This window comes from Lepisosteus platostomus, chromosome 5 (genome assembly GCF_059453375.1).
Source record: "Lepisosteus platostomus isolate fLepPlt1 chromosome 5, fLepPlt1.hap1, whole genome shotgun sequence".
In the NCBI taxonomy this organism is placed as follows: Eukaryota; Metazoa; Chordata; class Actinopteri; order Semionotiformes; family Lepisosteidae; genus Lepisosteus; species Lepisosteus platostomus.
In genome coordinates this window covers 42,334,396-42,351,549 of record NC_142615.1, presented here as the reverse complement: position 1 = coordinate 42,351,549, position 17,154 = coordinate 42,334,396, and the positions used below count along the sequence as shown (strand labels likewise).

The 17,154-nt window shown below is 48.3% G+C and overlaps 1 protein-coding gene and 5 non-coding genes across 6 annotated transcripts; 2 read left to right on the top strand and 4 right to left on the bottom strand.

Annotated features, from left to right (window-relative positions):
- Positions 1-730: 730 nt before the first annotated feature.
- On the bottom strand, positions 731-812 carry trnal-uag (transfer RNA leucine (anticodon UAG)). The gene has a single exon. It is a non-coding gene; the product is annotated as a tRNA-Leu (tRNA).
- Positions 813-4,318: 3,506 nt separating this feature from the next.
- Positions 4,319-4,407, bottom strand: trnay-gua (transfer RNA tyrosine (anticodon GUA)). The gene is given in 2 exon segments: positions 4,319-4,355; positions 4,371-4,407. It is a non-coding gene; the product is annotated as a tRNA-Tyr (tRNA).
- Positions 4,408-5,157: 750 nt separating this feature from the next.
- On the top strand, positions 5,158-5,469 carry LOC148666743 (histone H4-like). Its single transcript, XM_088632658.1, has one exon. It carries the CDS (start codon positions 5,158-5,160, stop codon positions 5,467-5,469), a length of 312 nt encoding a protein of 103 aa, XP_088488784.1.
- A 306-nt stretch (positions 5,470-5,775) lies between these two features.
- On the bottom strand, positions 5,776-5,831 carry LOC148666742 (U7 small nuclear RNA). Its single transcript, XR_015938959.1, has one exon. It is a non-coding gene; the product is annotated as a U7 small nuclear RNA (small nuclear RNA).
- A 9,140-nt stretch (positions 5,832-14,971) lies between these two features.
- Positions 14,972-15,127, top strand: LOC148666741 (U1 spliceosomal RNA). The gene has a single exon (XR_015938819.1). It is a non-coding gene; the product is annotated as a U1 spliceosomal RNA (small nuclear RNA).
- Positions 15,128-15,751: 624 nt separating this feature from the next.
- On the bottom strand, positions 15,752-15,870 carry LOC148666740 (5S ribosomal RNA). Its single transcript, XR_015938692.1, has one exon. It is a non-coding gene; the product is annotated as a 5S ribosomal RNA (ribosomal RNA).
- Between the last annotated feature and the right edge of the window lie 1,284 nt (positions 15,871-17,154).

Below are 17,154 nucleotides of genomic sequence, written 5' to 3'. Positions count from 1 at the left end.
CTTAGCTAAGTGTATCCCCATTTGAGAGCTGTCCTAGGAAACCTTATCAAAGGAAACCTTAAATCAGCCTGCATGAATAGTTTCTCTGTGGCTGCACCACAGAGATGAACAGAGCGATGAGGCCTAATTTGGGAAAGCTCAGAAACACTTAATTCTGCCTTATTAATAAGCCTCGCCGCTACACCGAGCTAATTGATAAAGCCCACCCAGTGGATACTCTAGCAGAACGTCAAAGAACATTCACCTCTGTATCCAAAGAAACCACAGGAACAACATCAGGAAGCACAATCAATTGCCCTTTTAAATCTTTCCTGTAAGGTATGCTATGTGAATTCATGAAGTTAATCCTCTGATCTCTTTTGAGCACAAACAAAGTATTTCTGATGGAGCGCTATGTTCAAAGATTTAATAAGCTTTACCCCTGTCAACGATTCGGCGTGAAGAATTAAAAGTTTCACAGACAAAAGCAGCTCAACACCACAGCCAATATTACAGTAAATGTACTTGCCGGTATACTATCATGTGCACTGCCGGAAAAGTGATCTCGGCGTTGTTCCCTACATAAAGCTGAACGTGCCAAAGAGAATTTCTGTAGAGAAAACAAAATATTTTTTCTGCCTTGATGTTAAGCTGACAGCCTGTCTTTTAGAAAGTCTATCTCTAAACACCTACGCAGCCTAACAAAAAGCACTTTTACTGATCGTATTGCAGGTCTTAAAACACTAACATTTGGCAGCGGTGGGATTCAAACCCACACCCCCAGAGAGACTGGAGCCTAAATCCAGCGCCTTAGACCGCTCGGCCACGCTACCTTCCCAGGCTTAGCTTCCTCACATTGCTGGCTTGGGAAATGCCGGGGGCTTCAGCTCTTGTCGTCGGATCTAATGATATCATGTGGAAGTGACTGCACCTTTATCTTCCGAGATGCTTTCAATAGCACAAACGCTACTTTCACCTGCACAACCAGCAATAACGAAGGAGGTGGGTTTCATCCTTTGTGCTGTTTATAGGGGTGCAACTCTACAGTTATCTACTGACTTGAAGAGCAAAAATCAAAATCCTCTGCTACTATAGTTGCTTTTTTCATAGTTTCTTCAAATCCTTCATTTGAACGTAGATTTTGAAGGATATTGATGATAATACCACATAAATTGTGGTTTTCTTATGATCGCCAATTTTTTTTCAAATACCAGCCTTTTTTACAGTTCCTTGCGTGTTTCACAAGGTATAATAGCCCTCCTCGCATCCTCAGCTAACATATTTTAAAATTACAATAGATTATACAGCATGCATGTTTACATTTATATTAAAATTAAAGTAAATATACAAGAATACATACAGTGCTAACCCAATAATTCTTGTCAGGTTCTCCAACAAATCTGCGTTGTTATTTTAACATGTTTCAGCTGAGGGTGCAACAGGAGTATAAATTAATTTTCCCGCCAGCCATTGAAAGACCAAATTCCATGAGTGAACATTATTTTCTCAGAAGTTGCCGGGATTGGACTTTGCCGGTGGTGTTGAATTATGTCCACAACTGTTGTAGTAGTTCCTTCTTGAAGTTCGACACGTGCAAAGCACTCGTAATATCATAGGTGTTAAAGTTCGCTGAGTCTATTCGAGTCATGGTGTGTATCCCTGCCTATCACTGGGAGACGGGTAGCTTTTTTACACTCAGATTCCAATCTTCAATGCTTTGTGTGAGAGCTTACATAACTTTCAGTTTCTCACATTTTCTGACGACTGTTCCAAAGGGGCACCCTGTCAATTCCGAATACTTTTCAAAAATCTGCCTACATGTTTGATTATTGTCATTTCATTTCGAAAAAGTTCAATATTGATCATAATTAAAGAAAATAATGATCACGAACAAAAAAGGGATAAAGATGCGAGTCAATCTTGAATCACAGCTGGGTGACAAGGGCTTCTGTTCTGATATGGTTGTACGAGAAACAGGAGGAATCGCTAATCTCCTATAGAACATGAGTTGAATCAGGAGTGAGACATTTCGTATACTCGTGCATATGTCAACGCCTGACCTACATCGTAAAACTAACATTAAGTTGTCAGAGATGTTCATTTATATACAAACAAGAGACCAAGTAATAATTCTACATTAGTTCAGGTGGGTAAACCTGAACTAACTAATAAACCTATTAATAATTCTACATTAACGTGTCCTACACTGATCAGACTAATTGACATGGTCTAATTCTGAGCCTGTGCAGTTCATGCTAATTACAACAACGACAGTTCTGAACCCTCATCACCGAACTGAGCACAAGTTCAGCTGTTCTCCAGTTTTGTTACGCATGGTTTTTCATTGCAATTGAGTTCAGAGCTGGAGCTGATCTCCAGACAGTACAGTGTTTTGGGTAAGTTGTCGAAATTCGCATGAGGCTGCAGACAACTTACCCAAAGTGTTTTCTATAGCTTTCAGGTGGAGTTCATTTATATAAAAGAATGTAAGTGGTATAAACGCAACAAGCCAGACGACAGGCCAACCTATAATCTTCTGACGCGAGGCCCGACGCGTTATTCATTACGTCACTGACCCTGCTATTGTAGGGCTAAAAAAACACGTTTTCTAAATTTTTGTCTGTTTAAAAATCACTCTCTAAAAAAGACAAAGGGTTTGTGTGTCGTGCTAAAATTCCACTTCATTTCGAATGCAAATAAAAACCGTTTTGTTCCAAGAAATCACAAATTTGTCACATCCTTCATACTATACTTCTCTCTTGTATTAGTAAAGCATTTTGATTAAAACTGAATAATATATGAAAGGTTTCATCTATACACTTACACATAATAAGTATACGAATAAATTCTCAGAAGAAGCCGCATCTCAGGTATTAGATTTAAAATCGGATCGGAGGATTTAGAGCCCAGACTGCAAACCAACAGCTGACACAGGTCTTTTATAGAACCGTTTTGATTTCCTCTACTTTGTCCCCGTGACGTCTTTGTCCTGATGGAGCCGAGCCCGACACACGTCTAGTTTCTGTCGCTGGGCGCACACCCTGCGGTCCATGCAGATTCTGATACCGCAGTACAATGACGGGGACACTACACTGTAAATAGGTGCCGTCCTTCGGCTGAGACGTAAAACCGAGGTCCTGACTCTCTGTGATCATTCAGGAGAATGGTGGTGGTGGAGGGGAGTCCCCGTTACCTGTGAAGCGCATTGAGTGGAGTATCCAGAACAGCGCTATATAAGTGTATGCAATAATCATGATGATGATGATTATTATTATAATGTAAAATGCAATAAAAAAATCAAACTTTGATTCAAAATAGATTAATGTAAAAACTGATAAAGCTAATGCTTTTTTCAGGGCTTTATCTACTTTTTTTAAAAAAGCGAAGTCTGTCACGATTGTGAGAGTTAGAGAAGGTGTACCACCGGGTGCCTTCATATCGTGAGCGTCAGTCTCGCCCGTAGCTGCGAGAAGGTTAAAAGCGCCCAAGTGATCTGTAGACGATGTTCGGGGAAGAAATAATTCTGTTTTCAGCACAGGGAGTGAGAATGAGCTCAGCCCGGCTCCCAGCAGAATCCATTCTGGTTTGGTTACTGTTAGACTGTGCGTCTGAGCCTCTTTGGATCGCAACGTAAAAAAAAACAATTGCTCACATCGTGTGACTTCCACGACAGGAAGGAAAGATATCACTTTAAAAAATCAGAACTGAAGATTTGGATCCTTGGCCTCAATTTGATCAAATTATTAAAATAATAATTATCAAAATATCAGATTGTGTTTCTGCAACATTTCGTGCATAGTACACCATTTTAATCTAAAACAGTCACAACGAGGGCTTTACATGCAGTCTGGGGTATTTTCCCCTTTTAGATTTTTGCCACTTTATATCAAACCTGTTATACTCCCAGAAGTGCACAGTAGCTTGTACAAATGTACAATTCACCACTGGTATAAACAGATGTGTGCCCTGTTTGCCTTTGTAAGCATTTGTTTAAAAAATAAGTTCACAATACAATAAAAACACAGAAAGCACAAACTTTATAATACAACGATACCAAATCAATACCAAATCATTATACCAATTAAGTAACTATCCTTTGAAAACAGAGAACACCTTTATATCTACAAAAAACTTGACATTTGTATGTATTTTTGAATTACAAAGCAGACAGTGTAGTCCCTTAATTCAAAGATCAGATCTTGGCCAAAACAAGACAATCAGACGTGGGCTGAATTCGGAACAGGAACCTTTGCTTCGTCGTTTATTGAACTTTTGATAAATGTCTGAATAAAACAGATTCGTTTTTTTAACTCTTTGATTAAAGTACACAAAAAGCACCTTCCTTCGAGCCAGAATCGAACCAGCGACCTAAGGATTCACTGCTGATTCCACTACAGTCCTCCACTCTACCAACTGAGCTATCGAAGAGATGCCGCAGTATTGCTCTCTGGCACATACTGCCCAATGAAGTAAAATGTGAAATGGGTGATTTAAATCCCACTTCGACATCAAGTTTCCAACTCGTTTCCTTAGTCTTGTTAACCTTGAATTTAAGCCACGAACCAGGATTCTACTGTATAAACTTCCATGGATATTACAAAATGTTTGATGGGGCATCAATCATTCCAGGCGGAAATGGACTCCTTTTTTTTCTCGAGGGATCATATTAAACATGTCATTAGTATCGAGAGGAGGATCACCATGAGACACAAAACAAACAGTTTCTTTCGGTCTTTATTAGAAAGTAGCGTTTGTGCTACATTTATAATATTTTCGTGGAAATAAAGAAGTTGTAAATTTTAAAAATTTATATTTGAATCGAAATGTGGTTTTGAGTTAAATATTAGTGTGTTCATGTAATTAGTTTGTGTTTGTCATTACTATATATATTGCCATGTTACTAGAATTTGTAACTGGAGTTTACTAGTTGTGTTTTTTATGATGATTAGATATTTGAATACAATATTGTATATAATGTATAATTTGAACTACATATTGTTCAGGTGTGAATAATTGTATATTTTAAGAATACATTTCTAAAACAAATCATTGGCTTTATTTACTAGTTTCTACACCTATAAAAATCTTTCTTTGATGTATAATAGACATCTAAGAAAGATGTCTATTATACATCAAAGATGAGCAGTGTGTGTCGTGTTCACAGCTGATAACTAGAAGATGTCTGGAAGAGGCAAAGGCAGAAAGGGACTCGGGAAAGGAGGCGCTAAGCGTCACCTAAAGGTTCTCCGTGACAACATCCAGGGAATCACCAAGCCCGCCATCCGCCGCCTGGCTCGCCGTGGGGGAGTGAAGCGTATCTCTGGGCTGATCTACGAGGAGACCCGCGGGGTGCTGAAGGTGTTCCTGGAGAACGTCATCCGCGACGCCGTCACCTACACCGAGCATGCCAAGAGAGAGACCGTCACCGCCATGGACGTGGTGTACGCGCTGAAGCGCCAGGGCCGCACCCTGTACGGCTTCGGAGGCTAAACAGGAGCGGAGCTTCACTACCAGACCCCGACGTATAAACCCAAGTGACCCAGTGACATTTGTCACTGCTGAGGTTGCTTTTTGGGTCTATTTTCTATACTGTGCTGATCAATTGGAAATCAAATTGCAAAAAAGACCCGTTCCCACACCTAAGGTCAAATATTAGGAATCAAAACTGCTCGAGTGTATGAAAGCACACAGCTTTATCAAGATTTCCAAGTGCAAGATCTTTTTATTCATAAAAGACCCTATTTATGTTGTATGAGCAATATTAATATTAATACAGAATCTTTTTTCACCAAATAAATGGGCTTCCTGACTTCAGAAAGCCTTCTAGACAAATACTAAAAGAGCAAAAATTCAATTTGGTAAATGAAATGAAAACACATTCCCTACCAAACCTTGAGTACATGTAATTCAGGATGATAATACAAAACCATTTATAATTCAACAAATAAAACCTGTCAACTGGTAATCACCACTTATCATAAAAAAATAAGTAGCAATACACAGTAGGGGACTCTTGGGTGCAAGTTAAATCCATGCAAGAAGGGGTTTAGTGTTATATTTCCAAATCAGATATGCAAATGAGAGATCTGGCCAGCCAATCTCAAAGCTCCCTTGGTCTGGAATGGAGCTGCTCCCCTCTTCTAGTTATTCACACTGGAGTTAGGTTACATATTAGCACATTTCATCTAACAGTTGCTCCAGAAACAAAAAACGTAAACAAATGACCTGGAATGTGACCACACCTATGAGAATGTAGTTCAACAGATAACTTGTAAACCTTGTCATAAGATTTTTTTTGTTCTACAAAATATACTTTATTCTGCAAAAAAAACATCTCAAAAGGAACATCTCACACATATTAACACTCCATGTAATAAAAAACAATGGCGGAACGGAGATTGATTGTCCGTTATCAATCTTTGCAAGTGGGGGTGGATTTGTGCAATTAAGAGAGTCCCTCCAAACCTACCACTCGCTATTGTCCTTTAATCCCTGTATAGGGCCCAAAGTCCTTTCCAGTGCTCCCTCGCCGTGGGGAAACCCCATTTGGCGACGTGGCGCTTCATCCTCCTCCTGAGGTCCACCAGGATCCTCTCCTGCATCTCCTTCGCCCCCCACTTTATGTTGTGCCGGATAAGAGTGTTCCTCGCCTTCCACAGTCCTTGTTTTGTGAGGGACAACAGAAGCCCCCGCAGGTCCTGTGTCCCCTTGTCCAGTCCAGTGGGTGCCAGCCCCCAGCAGAATGTACTGGTAACTGAGCACCGCACCCGTTCCCAGGAGTTGCATAATGTTGTCCATTCTGCCCCACACCGGCTTGGCGAAGGGGCAGCTCCAGAACACGTGTTCCTGAGTCTCCTCGACAAAACACGTGTACCGGGGGCAATGCGGATTCCTGGAGATCGAGTGTCTGTAGAGGACCTTTCTGGTAGCCAGTCTCTTGTGTACAGCCATCCAGTTGAGGTCCTTCAGTTGGTTGTCAAGTTCTTTGGGCTGTGTCCTTTCCCAGACTTGTCTGGGAACCTGCAGCATTTCGTCAGCGACCAAATGCCCCCTCACCTCTTTGTACAGGGCTCTGTGGTTGGTGCAGAGCTCTGGCTGTCTCGTGGCCTCGTACCTCCTGCTCCACTTGACAGCGTGGGTGTAGAACTCCGGTCGCATCTCTGCCTTGGGCCCAGTGTTTGACCACTGGACCAAGTGCCTCATTGGGACGGAGAGCCACAGCCTGACAAAGTACTGGTACTTGTGGCCGATGGGCTCCCGCAGCGCCCGACAGAGCTTGCAGTAGACGATGGAGTTGAGTTTCAGGGGGAAATGTGGGACATCTCGACCCCCTTCCTCGACCGGCTGACACATCCGGTTTCTCGTGATGTACTCGTACTTGCCGCCCCAGACGAAGCCAAAGATCATCCCTTGCAGCGCTCGTCTGAGTCTGGCTGGCAGCATGTACACCACCGCCAGGAAAACCAAAGCCGGCAGGATGTCTGCTTTCAACACCATCACTTTCCCTGTGTAGGACAGCGACCGCGTTTTCCACAGACCCAGCTTCGCATTCACCTTGGCGATCCTCTTGGTCCAGTTGTTGGTCTCGTTGTCCTGGCTCTGGAAGGAAACCCCCAGTATTTTGAGGGGCTCCGTGCAGAGCTCGAGACCCTCCGGCGCCGTCGTCCTGTGCTTCCAGGGCCCAAATAACTTCAGTTTGCTCTTTCAGCGGTTGAGTTTCGACCCCGAGGCTCTGGAGTATTGCTCCATGACCTGCAGGGCCCTCCTCAACCCCCTGTCCGACCTCAGGAACAGCGTCGTGTCGTCGGCGTACTGGGAGATCTTCAGGGTTTCCCCCGCGCCTCCTGGTATCTCCAAGGTCCCGTCTCACCGTCTCTGCTAAGGCCTCTTGAAGAGCAGGGAGATGATGCCCTCCCTCATGGTGTCTCCGTTTCCCCCGGCGGAAGATCTCCTGCGCCACTTCCACCAGATCTGCCGCCAGGGTGTCCCAGAAGCAGGTGTAGAATTCCTTGGGGAGTCCGTCCGGCCCTGGCACCTTGCCATTCTCCATGGACAAGAGCACCGCCTTCAGCTCCTCGGCCGCGATCAGACCCTCCAAGTCCTCCCTCACCTCCTCCGGTACTCGTGCCTTCAGCTCCTCCAGAAAAGCATCGCCTGCCTCCACCTCTGTCTGCTTTTCTGAAAAGAGCTCCGTGTAGAAAGCGGTGACCGCTTCTACCTTGTCGCTCTCGTCCAGCACTTCCTCTCCATCTCCCCTCTTTTTCTGGGCTCCTCGGACCTGATTGAGTTTGCGGAGCCTCTCCTTCAGGTCCCGTGCCCGGGCTGAATTGAAGGCTCCTCCCCCGTTAGCCGAGCTGTACTCCTCCTCTAGTTTTCTCTGGAGTCGTGCAGCTTCCTTCCTCTCCCTGGCCGCCTTCCGTCTGCAGTACGTCTGCGCCAGGGTTCGGGTTCTGTCTTTCACCGACTCCCACCATTCCACCATGGAGCTGTAGCCGTCTCTCAGATCGACCCAGCTCGCGTAGTCTTTACGGAACAGTGCCTTGAAGTCGTCTTCCTCCAGTATCTCCCGGTTCAGCTTCCAGTACCCACGACCGAATGCCGGCAGGCTGGTGTTAGCCACCACCGTCAAGCGCTCGTGGTTGGAATACCACTCCGGGGACACCGTCGCCGACTCCAGGGAGGAGGTTGTGTGCAGAAAGATGTAGTCCAGGTGGCTGCACACTCCCCGGGAGTTTTTCCATGTCGTTCCGGCGTCGTTAGGGCGGCACCGTCTGAAACCGTCTACCAGGGAGAACTGCTTGAGTAGCGACTCCAGCTCTGCTGAGCTAGCGTCGCTCCCCTTCTCCCGGTTCGACGTTGAAGTCCCCGCCAAGCACCACCTGTCTGTTGGTGGTGCAGCAGCAGACCAGGTCAGCAAACACTTCCTTCAGGATAGAGGGTTCTGTTGGAGCATAGACGTTAATTGCTCTCAACTTCTGCCCCCTCCAGTCGATGTGTGTGACCAGGATCCGGCCCTGCACCACCGAGAAGGAGGAAACCAGCGTCATCTCTGGGTTTCCGAGGAGGATTCCCACTCCGGAAGAGTGGACCCCTCCTACGCTCCAGCATGATTCTCCCTTCGTCCATTCCCTGGTGAATGTCAGCTTGTCGCTTTCATCCTTCAGGTGGACCTCCTGTAAGAAACAAACTGAGAAAGACTTTGAGGCCAGATCATGAAAGACTCCCCGTCTTTTCAACGGGTCTATTAGCCCTCTCACGTTAGTTGTTAGAAAGGTAAGTTTCACAATCATGATTAAACAAGTGAAAGTTGAACCTCCTCTCTTTGTGCTTACAGTGGAAAACTTGGGAGTCTACATCTGGGCACTGTTTAGCCTAGATGTAACTCCTCTCGTTCGGGTCCTGGGGGGAATATGCTGGGCTCCCTCCAGGTCTCGCTGGGGACTGAAAGGTAAACATGCTGGACAGGTCCAGCCCTACCATCAGTCCCGGCTCCAGGGCGGCTTCAAAGTAATCCTCGTCTTCCTTGAGGATACTCTCCACCACCGCTTCGGGAAGGCTTTTTTCTTCCCTTTCTCCAGGAGTTTCGGGGACCTCCAGTTGCTCCTGGGCCTTGGGGGAGAGGGGGCTCCACTTCCTGGGCTGCCTCTTTGTGTTGTTCATGGGCCTCGGGGGAGGGAGTTCTGACTTCCTGGGCTGCCTCTTCCTGTTGTCCCTGGGCCTCGGGGGAGGGGGTTACCTCTTCCTGGGCTGCCTCCTCCTGTTGTCCGTGGGACTCGGGGGAGGGGGGTTCTGTTTCCTGGGCTGTCACTTCCTGTCGTCTTTGGGCCTCGGGGGGGGAGGGTTTCCATTTCCTGGGCTGCCTCCTCCGGTTGTTCCTGGGCCTCGGGGGAAGAAAGTTCTCCCTTACCACTCTTTTCTTTTGTCCTTCCGAAGGTGGATCTGCCCTGCATCTCTTCTCCCGCTTTCTCTTTCCCTTCTTGCTGGGAGTTATTAGGGCCCTTTCTCCGGTCGGCCATTTTGTCCGTCGTCCTGGCAGCCATCTTGTGGCACTGGTGTGGCTGGGGGTGTGGCCTCGGCAGTTTCGGTTCTCTGCGGGGGAGGCGCAGGTTCTTTGTTCTCACCTCTCTCCCTTTGTCTTGAGACCGGTTTCTGCCGGCCGGCTTTCACCACCTGCGCAAACGAAGGTTTGCTTACCTTGCATTGGTGAAGGAGGTGTCCCTCGGCGCCGCATCCATTGCACTTTTTGGCTGCCCGGCAGGTTTTTGCCAGGTACCCCTCTTTGTTACAGTTGTGACATGTGACGATGTCACACGTGTTCTCCTTGTGGCATCCTGGGGTAGTAAAGGTACCCCCTGTCGGCTCCGATGTTGAAGCCGGCCGGGGGGTGCTGGAAACCGTCGACGCCCTCTGGGTCCTCTTTCAGGAGGACTCGGTACTGGCGTTTGCCGTACCAGACGCCGCAACTGTCCCTGATCTCCGTCAGTTTGCCCACCACAGTTACATACCTCCCTAGGTACGCTGTTACCAGTTCCATTGGTTCGTAGGGGTTGTATGTGAGGACTGTGATGGTCCCCTGGTTTGTCTTCCTCATAGGCTCCGGCCTGAAATCAGAGAAACCGGGGTGCTTACCTTTTTCTCTGATCATTTTCGTTGCCTTTTCATATGAGGCGTCCGTGGCCATGTAGGCCTCCATGTATCTCTCTGCCTTGTTGTCTTGCAGGCAGTAGAGATCTCCGGCCACCAACTGCTGGATCCCTCTTAGGAAGGTAATGAAAAAGGATTTTGCAGTTGGCATCGTCTCTGTTTTCTTGGTCCAGTGGAACCGGATCAGTGTCTTCTTGTCTGCCATCTGGAAAGGAGAAAAAAGAAAAAAGGAGAGAAAGAGAGAGAGCAAGGTCCTGTGGAGAGGAGGGTTTCGCTGCTAAAGGAGCAGCGAGGGAGCTCTGGCCTTTGTCCTTGTGGGCAAAGCCCAGCTAGATGCAGGCGCAGGAGGAGAGAGAGAGAGGGAGCGGATAGTGCTTCCGAGTCTTGAGGAAGAAAGTAAGAACTGCAGGCAGGCCACGAGTACCTACTCCCCGCCAAGAGGCCAAGGAGGCAGAGAGAGAGAGAGGGAGCGGATAGCGCTTCCGAGTCTCGAGGAAGAAAGCAAGCACTGCGGGCAGGCCACGAGTACCTACTCCCAGCCAAGAGGCCAAGGAGGCGGAGAAAGGGGGAGGGGAGAGAAGAGAGCAGAGAGAGAGAACGTTGCTGCCGGATCCCACCCAGCTCAGCTGCTGCTTGGCCTTAACCCCCTAGGCTCAACCTAGGGCGATACCAGCTCAAGCACTCTTCAGGATCTTCGATCGCCTTCTAGAACTTTGGAAAGACAGGAACTGCGGGCATGCCACTTGAACTTGATCTTAGCCAAAAGGCGGATAAAATTGGATTCCAGCTCACTGGCCCTGCAAAACTTAGTTCAAGACTTTAAACTCTCAGACACATATAGATGTATATATCCCACAACAGCAGGATATACATGGTCAGGGAGGAATAGCAGCTCCAGAATTGACTATTGCTTTGTCTCAGAGAGAGTGAAAGTTGTTGGGGTCACTCTTCAGCCTGACTTCTTCTCAGATCACCAAGCTTTAGGGTGTAGAGTGGAACTCCAGGGCGGGACTGTCTTTGGCCCAGGCCTCTGGAAACTCAACACAAAGCTGCTAGAGAACGAGGGGGTAGTATCCCGCTACAAGGAGAAACTATCACAGTGGCTGTCCTTGCAGTGTCTGTACGGGTCAGTAGGAGAGTGGTGGGAGGAGGTGAAGGTGAGGACAAAGGCCTTTTTCATGGCTGAGGGAAGGAAGGCTGCTGCCAGACGGAGAGGAGTGCTAGCCAGGAAACAGAGGCAGCTGCAGCGTCTGTACACGATGCTGCACAGTGGCTTCGATGTGCTCGAGGATATCACCCTTTTAAAAAAGGACATCCGGAGCATAGCAGAAGAAAGTAGTTGAGGAGTGCTGTTAAGAGTGCAGTTCTTGGAAGAAAATGAGAAGTGTACTCGCTTCTTTTTCAGTTTCAAGTGAAATGAGAAGTGTACTCGCTTCAAAGTGGTAGGCTCCAAGTCTGTCATGGAAATTGTAGTTGATGAGGAGGGAAGAGAGAGAACAGAGCCGAGTGCTATCCTCTCCTGCATCGAGGCCTTCTACTCAAGACTGTACAGAGGTAAAGGATGAAGAAATTCATTTTTTTACCTCAAAGCTAGAAAACGTTTTGAGTGAAGAAGATAGGGAAGTACTTGAGAGGGATTTGACAGTAGAAGAGCTGAGACAGGCTATGGAGAGCTTACAGAAGGGGAAAACTCCGGGTGCTGACGGGCTCCCTAAGGAATTTTATTGCACCTTTTGGGATCTGCTTCAGGATCCACTAATGCTCCTTTTCGAGGAAAGCTATAAGACAGAATTGCTGCCTGACTCCTTAAGAGAAGGCACTATCTCTCTCTTGTTTAAGAAAGGAGCAAAGAATGACAAAAAGAACTGGAGACCCCTCAGCCTGTCAGGCGTGGACACTAAGATCCTGTCCAAAGCCCTTTTCCTGTGCCTACAAAATGTAGTGACCTCACTGGTAGGGAAAGAACAGACTTGTGGGATAGCAGGACGCCTGATGAGCGACAACCTGGCCTTGTTGAGGGATGTCTGTCTGTACTCAGAGGACCGCTCCCTCCCTCTGTGCATTTTAGGTGTAGACCTAGAAAAGGCCTTTGACCGCCTAAACCGGCAGTACTTAACATCGGTACTTGAGCACATGAAGTTTGGCACCATCATGAGAAAGTGGATTAACCTGCTGTACACAGGTAGCAACAGCAGAGTAATGGTTAATGGCAATAGATCACGCCCCTTTGAAGTCTGTTCAGGGGTGAGGCAGGGCTGCCCATTATCCCCCTTTTTATTTGTTTTGGCTATGGAGCCCTTAGCCTGTGCCTTGCGCCAGGATCAGGCCATTAATGGGATACCAGTGCCTGGAAGTGGGGGGGGAGAGGTAAAGACATCTCTATAAATGGATGACGTCACCCTGCTCCTCTCTGACAATGTCTCAATTAGCAGAGCTCTGCAGTGCTGTGATCGTTTCTCTTTGGCTTCCTCTGCAAAAATTGTAGATTTTTTATCAGAACTGGAGGGAGCCAAAAGAAGGGCATGATCTCAGGCTGCAAGAGAAGAGAATTAAGGTCCTGGGGGTGTATTTTGGAGAAGAGATGGCAACAGTTAATTGGCAGAACAAATTGCCAATCTTAAACAAAAAACTGATGCAATGGAAGGACCGAGACCTCACCATGACAGGGAAGGTGCTGGTCATCAAAGCCCAGCTCTTGCCTATCTTGAATTTTCTGGCTTCTACAGTACCTTCCCAATCCCACACCGTGTTGCGGCGGTGCTGAGGAGATGGATGTTTCATTTTCAATGGGGTGGGAAGCAGGAAAGACTCAGAAGGGAAATAATGTACAGGCCACTACTCTCAGGGGGGAAGTCTGTCCCAGATATTGCTACGAAGCTGCTGTGCATTTTCCTGGCCTTTGTGCTGAGAGGCTTTGCAACAGCACCTGAAGCGCGTACCTGGACTTATTTTTCCAGGCTCTGGGTAGGTAGGGAGGTGTTCAGAGTGTGGGGTGTCAGACCCAAGCTGGATGTCCCACTCTCTGACACATGCCCTGCAATTTAAAGGACAGTTAAAAGTTTTCTAAGATCTCACCCAATTGGCCATATTCCCCTCTGAGATGTCAGCGTCCAAAAACTGGAAGATTTCGTTGCACCGCAGAAGAATAGGCAGACCCCTCTGGGCATTTTAACATCAGCCCAAAACTTTCTTGTACCGTAGGGGCCTCACCCCCAGCCCTCGCTGCGTTAGGGTGGGCTGCGGCGAGGAGGAGACTGTGACCCATCTCCTGTGGCCCTGCTTTTTTGCTAAGTCCTTCTGGGCACAGTTTGAAGATTGGTTGCAAGCTCTCTCGCTACAATTTACCCTGACCGCTGCTTTCGTCATATACGGCATCTCTCCTGTCAAACTTCCTCCTGACGTGTTTGACAGGATCTGGGCCGTGGTGAACAGTGGGAAAGACGCCCTGTGGAGAGTGAGGAACATGGGGCTGTTCAAAGGCATCGAGGTCCCAGTCAAGGCAGCAGGTAGCCTGGCCCTGTTCATCACCCGAGAGAACTATTACCTCAGAGATCTGTGGAGAGAAGGGAGGGAGGAAGCAGAATATCTGTGGGAAATAGAGAGCATAGGTCAATATCTCAAGAAACTGTGAACTGTGTTCCTGTGCCCCAATTAACACTTTACAGGTGCTATTCCCCGGCATTGTGGCCATTGTCGGTGGTCACACGCGATAAGATAAGGTGGAGGAGAGCGGGGCATGCCCAGCGCCAGACATTCAAGGAGGGGGCTGTGTGAGGTGAGGTGAGGTACGACACGCCGGAGCCCCGACGCTGCTAATGCGGAGCACTTGTTGAACTGGCATTGAAAGTACGTGTGCGCACGGAACGAGCCTTCCCTGCGGTGGAGCGTGGAAACTTTCTCCCCACGCTGCAGGAGTTGTGTGCTCTGCAGCGGTGCCGAGAGAACAGCACAGAAGGCAGCAGGCTCTGAAGAGCGGGTAAGAGACGGAGCCTTGTGGGCAGGTGAGCAGGCCCGTTTTTTGGAAATTGCTGAAAAGGCTCCTGTGTTTGTTCGGTGTGTGGCAGGCGCACGACGCGAGCTTGCGTGGCAATCTGCCGGTCTGGTGTTATGCAAATGAGGCCGAATTGCGTCCCGGGACATGCTGCGAATGCACATTGGCGACTGCAGATGTGTAGGAAACGGCGCGCTCGTTTTCTCGTTGTGCCCACCCTTTTGAGTGTTAGTGTGGCGTGTGAGTGTGCGAAAGAGTGGGCCCAGCAGGAGGCGGTGGTGTGCGGGGCGAGGAGCTGGCCTAGGCTGCGCGCTTTGTGCTGTGGGTGCTGGCCGCTTGTAGGGGCTTGTACAGCTCATACTTACCTGGCAGGGGAGATACCTTGATCAAGAAGGAGGTTCACCGAGGCTCGGCCATTGCACTCCAGCTGTGCTGACCCCTGCGAATTCCCCAAATGTGGGAATCTCGACAATAATTTCTGGTAGTGGGGGACTGCGTTCCCGCTCTCCCCTGATGTGCTTGGTCCAATATCAGATACGGAAGAGTTACGACACCACGAGCTGCGATAGGATCCCAGTTCGAAAGGAGGCGATGCCACTGCTGGTTCCCGGTTTCTTTTAGTTAGAGGTCCGGAGAAGCATTTCAAGCTGGTTACACTACTCCTTCCGGACATTCATTCCCTTTTCAAAGTCAGTCGTTTTGCTGTAGTCTGCATTATTTAGGCTGATTATTGAGGTTAGCCTTTATTTGGTCATGGGGGCCTCGGTACTGTATGCTAATTCTCAAGACAGTATCACCCGTTTTCTGATTGCTAGGTTCTGTACCAGTGCAGACATGTCAAACAGTGAATGGCTGTACCTCTATTGTATCCGTGCTCAATGAATGAAATCAGTAATAAATGAATATATGTATAGTTATACGAAAAACAAGTGGTTTATCGACTCATCTTCATTTGCAGATTTAGAGGCAGCTTCGATATTCGTTTTACAAACTGTTTTTCTTTTTATATGGGTCACACACATGCCATAGCAACAAAACATCTCTAGAGATGAGGCTATAGCTCACCTTTCCATCCTCCAGGTTTTCCTCCCAAAGCCTACGGTACCAACGGCGACCCCTGCTGGCCGAGAGAGCAAAAGCTTGCAGCACCTGGTATTCCCAGGCGGTCTCCCATCCAAGTACTAACCAGGCCCAACCCTGCTTAGCTTTCGAGATCAGACGAGATCGTGCACATTCAGGGTGGTGTGGCCACAAGCAAAGGCCATGGCGCCTGACTCGTTACTTGAAGCTGTGTGTGGCTGGGGCTCTGTGCCCCCCAAGCGGGACTGAAGGATCGTTCGTGTGCAACTCTTTGGAAAGGAGCCTCTTTCCAAATCGCATTGCGTACCTGGATGTTGGTGAATGTGCTCCCTTGTGTTGGCTTGTCCCGCACTGGAGGAGAACAAACAAACTGCTCGGAGGAGCGCAAGGCAAGTCTTCACAAGACAAAAACCTCCAGTGCACCGCACTCAAAACATTTCTGGGCTGTCGCGTGTTTATTTCAGCACATAAAGTGCACCAGTCCAACACGTCGGCCGGGTGCGCGGCGTCAGAGCAAGAGGCTTCTTCTCGCTGCCTTTCCGCTGTCTTGCAGAACCCCGAGAGGGAACCTGGAGCGCACACTTTGTGGGGGGCGGGGGACCGCGCGAGTACTAAATCTCACGGCGCCAGCCAGCTGCCAGGAGACAAGTACAATATCGCGGGACAGGGGGACCTCGTCATTGATTGTTACATATGAGACGGGTATTAGGAGGCAACCCCGACTGATTGGTAAAGGGGAACACTAACACCAGAGTGACACCCCCGGCGTCTCTTTTTGAGAGATGCCCTGGGATTTCTTAATGACCAAGGAGGGTCGGGACCTCGGTTTTACGCCTCCCCCGAAGGACGGCGCCTGTTTGTGCAGCAGAGTGTCGCCATCAGGATGCTGGGGCATAAGAAAGCCACACAGACTGCAGGGTGAGCGCTCCCTACTGGTCCCAGTCACACCTCTTGCAGGAGCAGCAGCAACAGACTGAGGTTGGGAAGGAGGCGTGGCCCTTCAACGCTTGACAACTGAAGGACATTTTCTCCGCATAGGAAGAGCACCTGTCAGAAGTCACAGACGCTGAAGGAGAACACCTGGCTTTCAGAGCTCCAATCTCAGACCTGGAGGATGCGGGCATCGATCCCACTACCTTTCGCATGCTAAGCGAGCACTCTACCCCTCGCTTCATGCTTCTCTGCTTCATGTCTTACCACCTTTGCCCCTCTTACAGGGCACCGCCCACTGCCCTTGGTCTGCAAGGCAGTCCTTTCAAGTGCGATGACGACACTGGGACCTTCGTTGCCTATTGTATGAGCTGAACTTTTGTGCTCATCAATTCAACGCTCTTTCCATCAACTCATCTTGTCTTTTGACGCTTCATGTTTTACACTCCTTTGACTATCAGCATATCGGGTGACTGCAAACACTGAAGTTCTTGCTTACGGAGTGTGGAACAGTGTTTTCAAGTGATCGC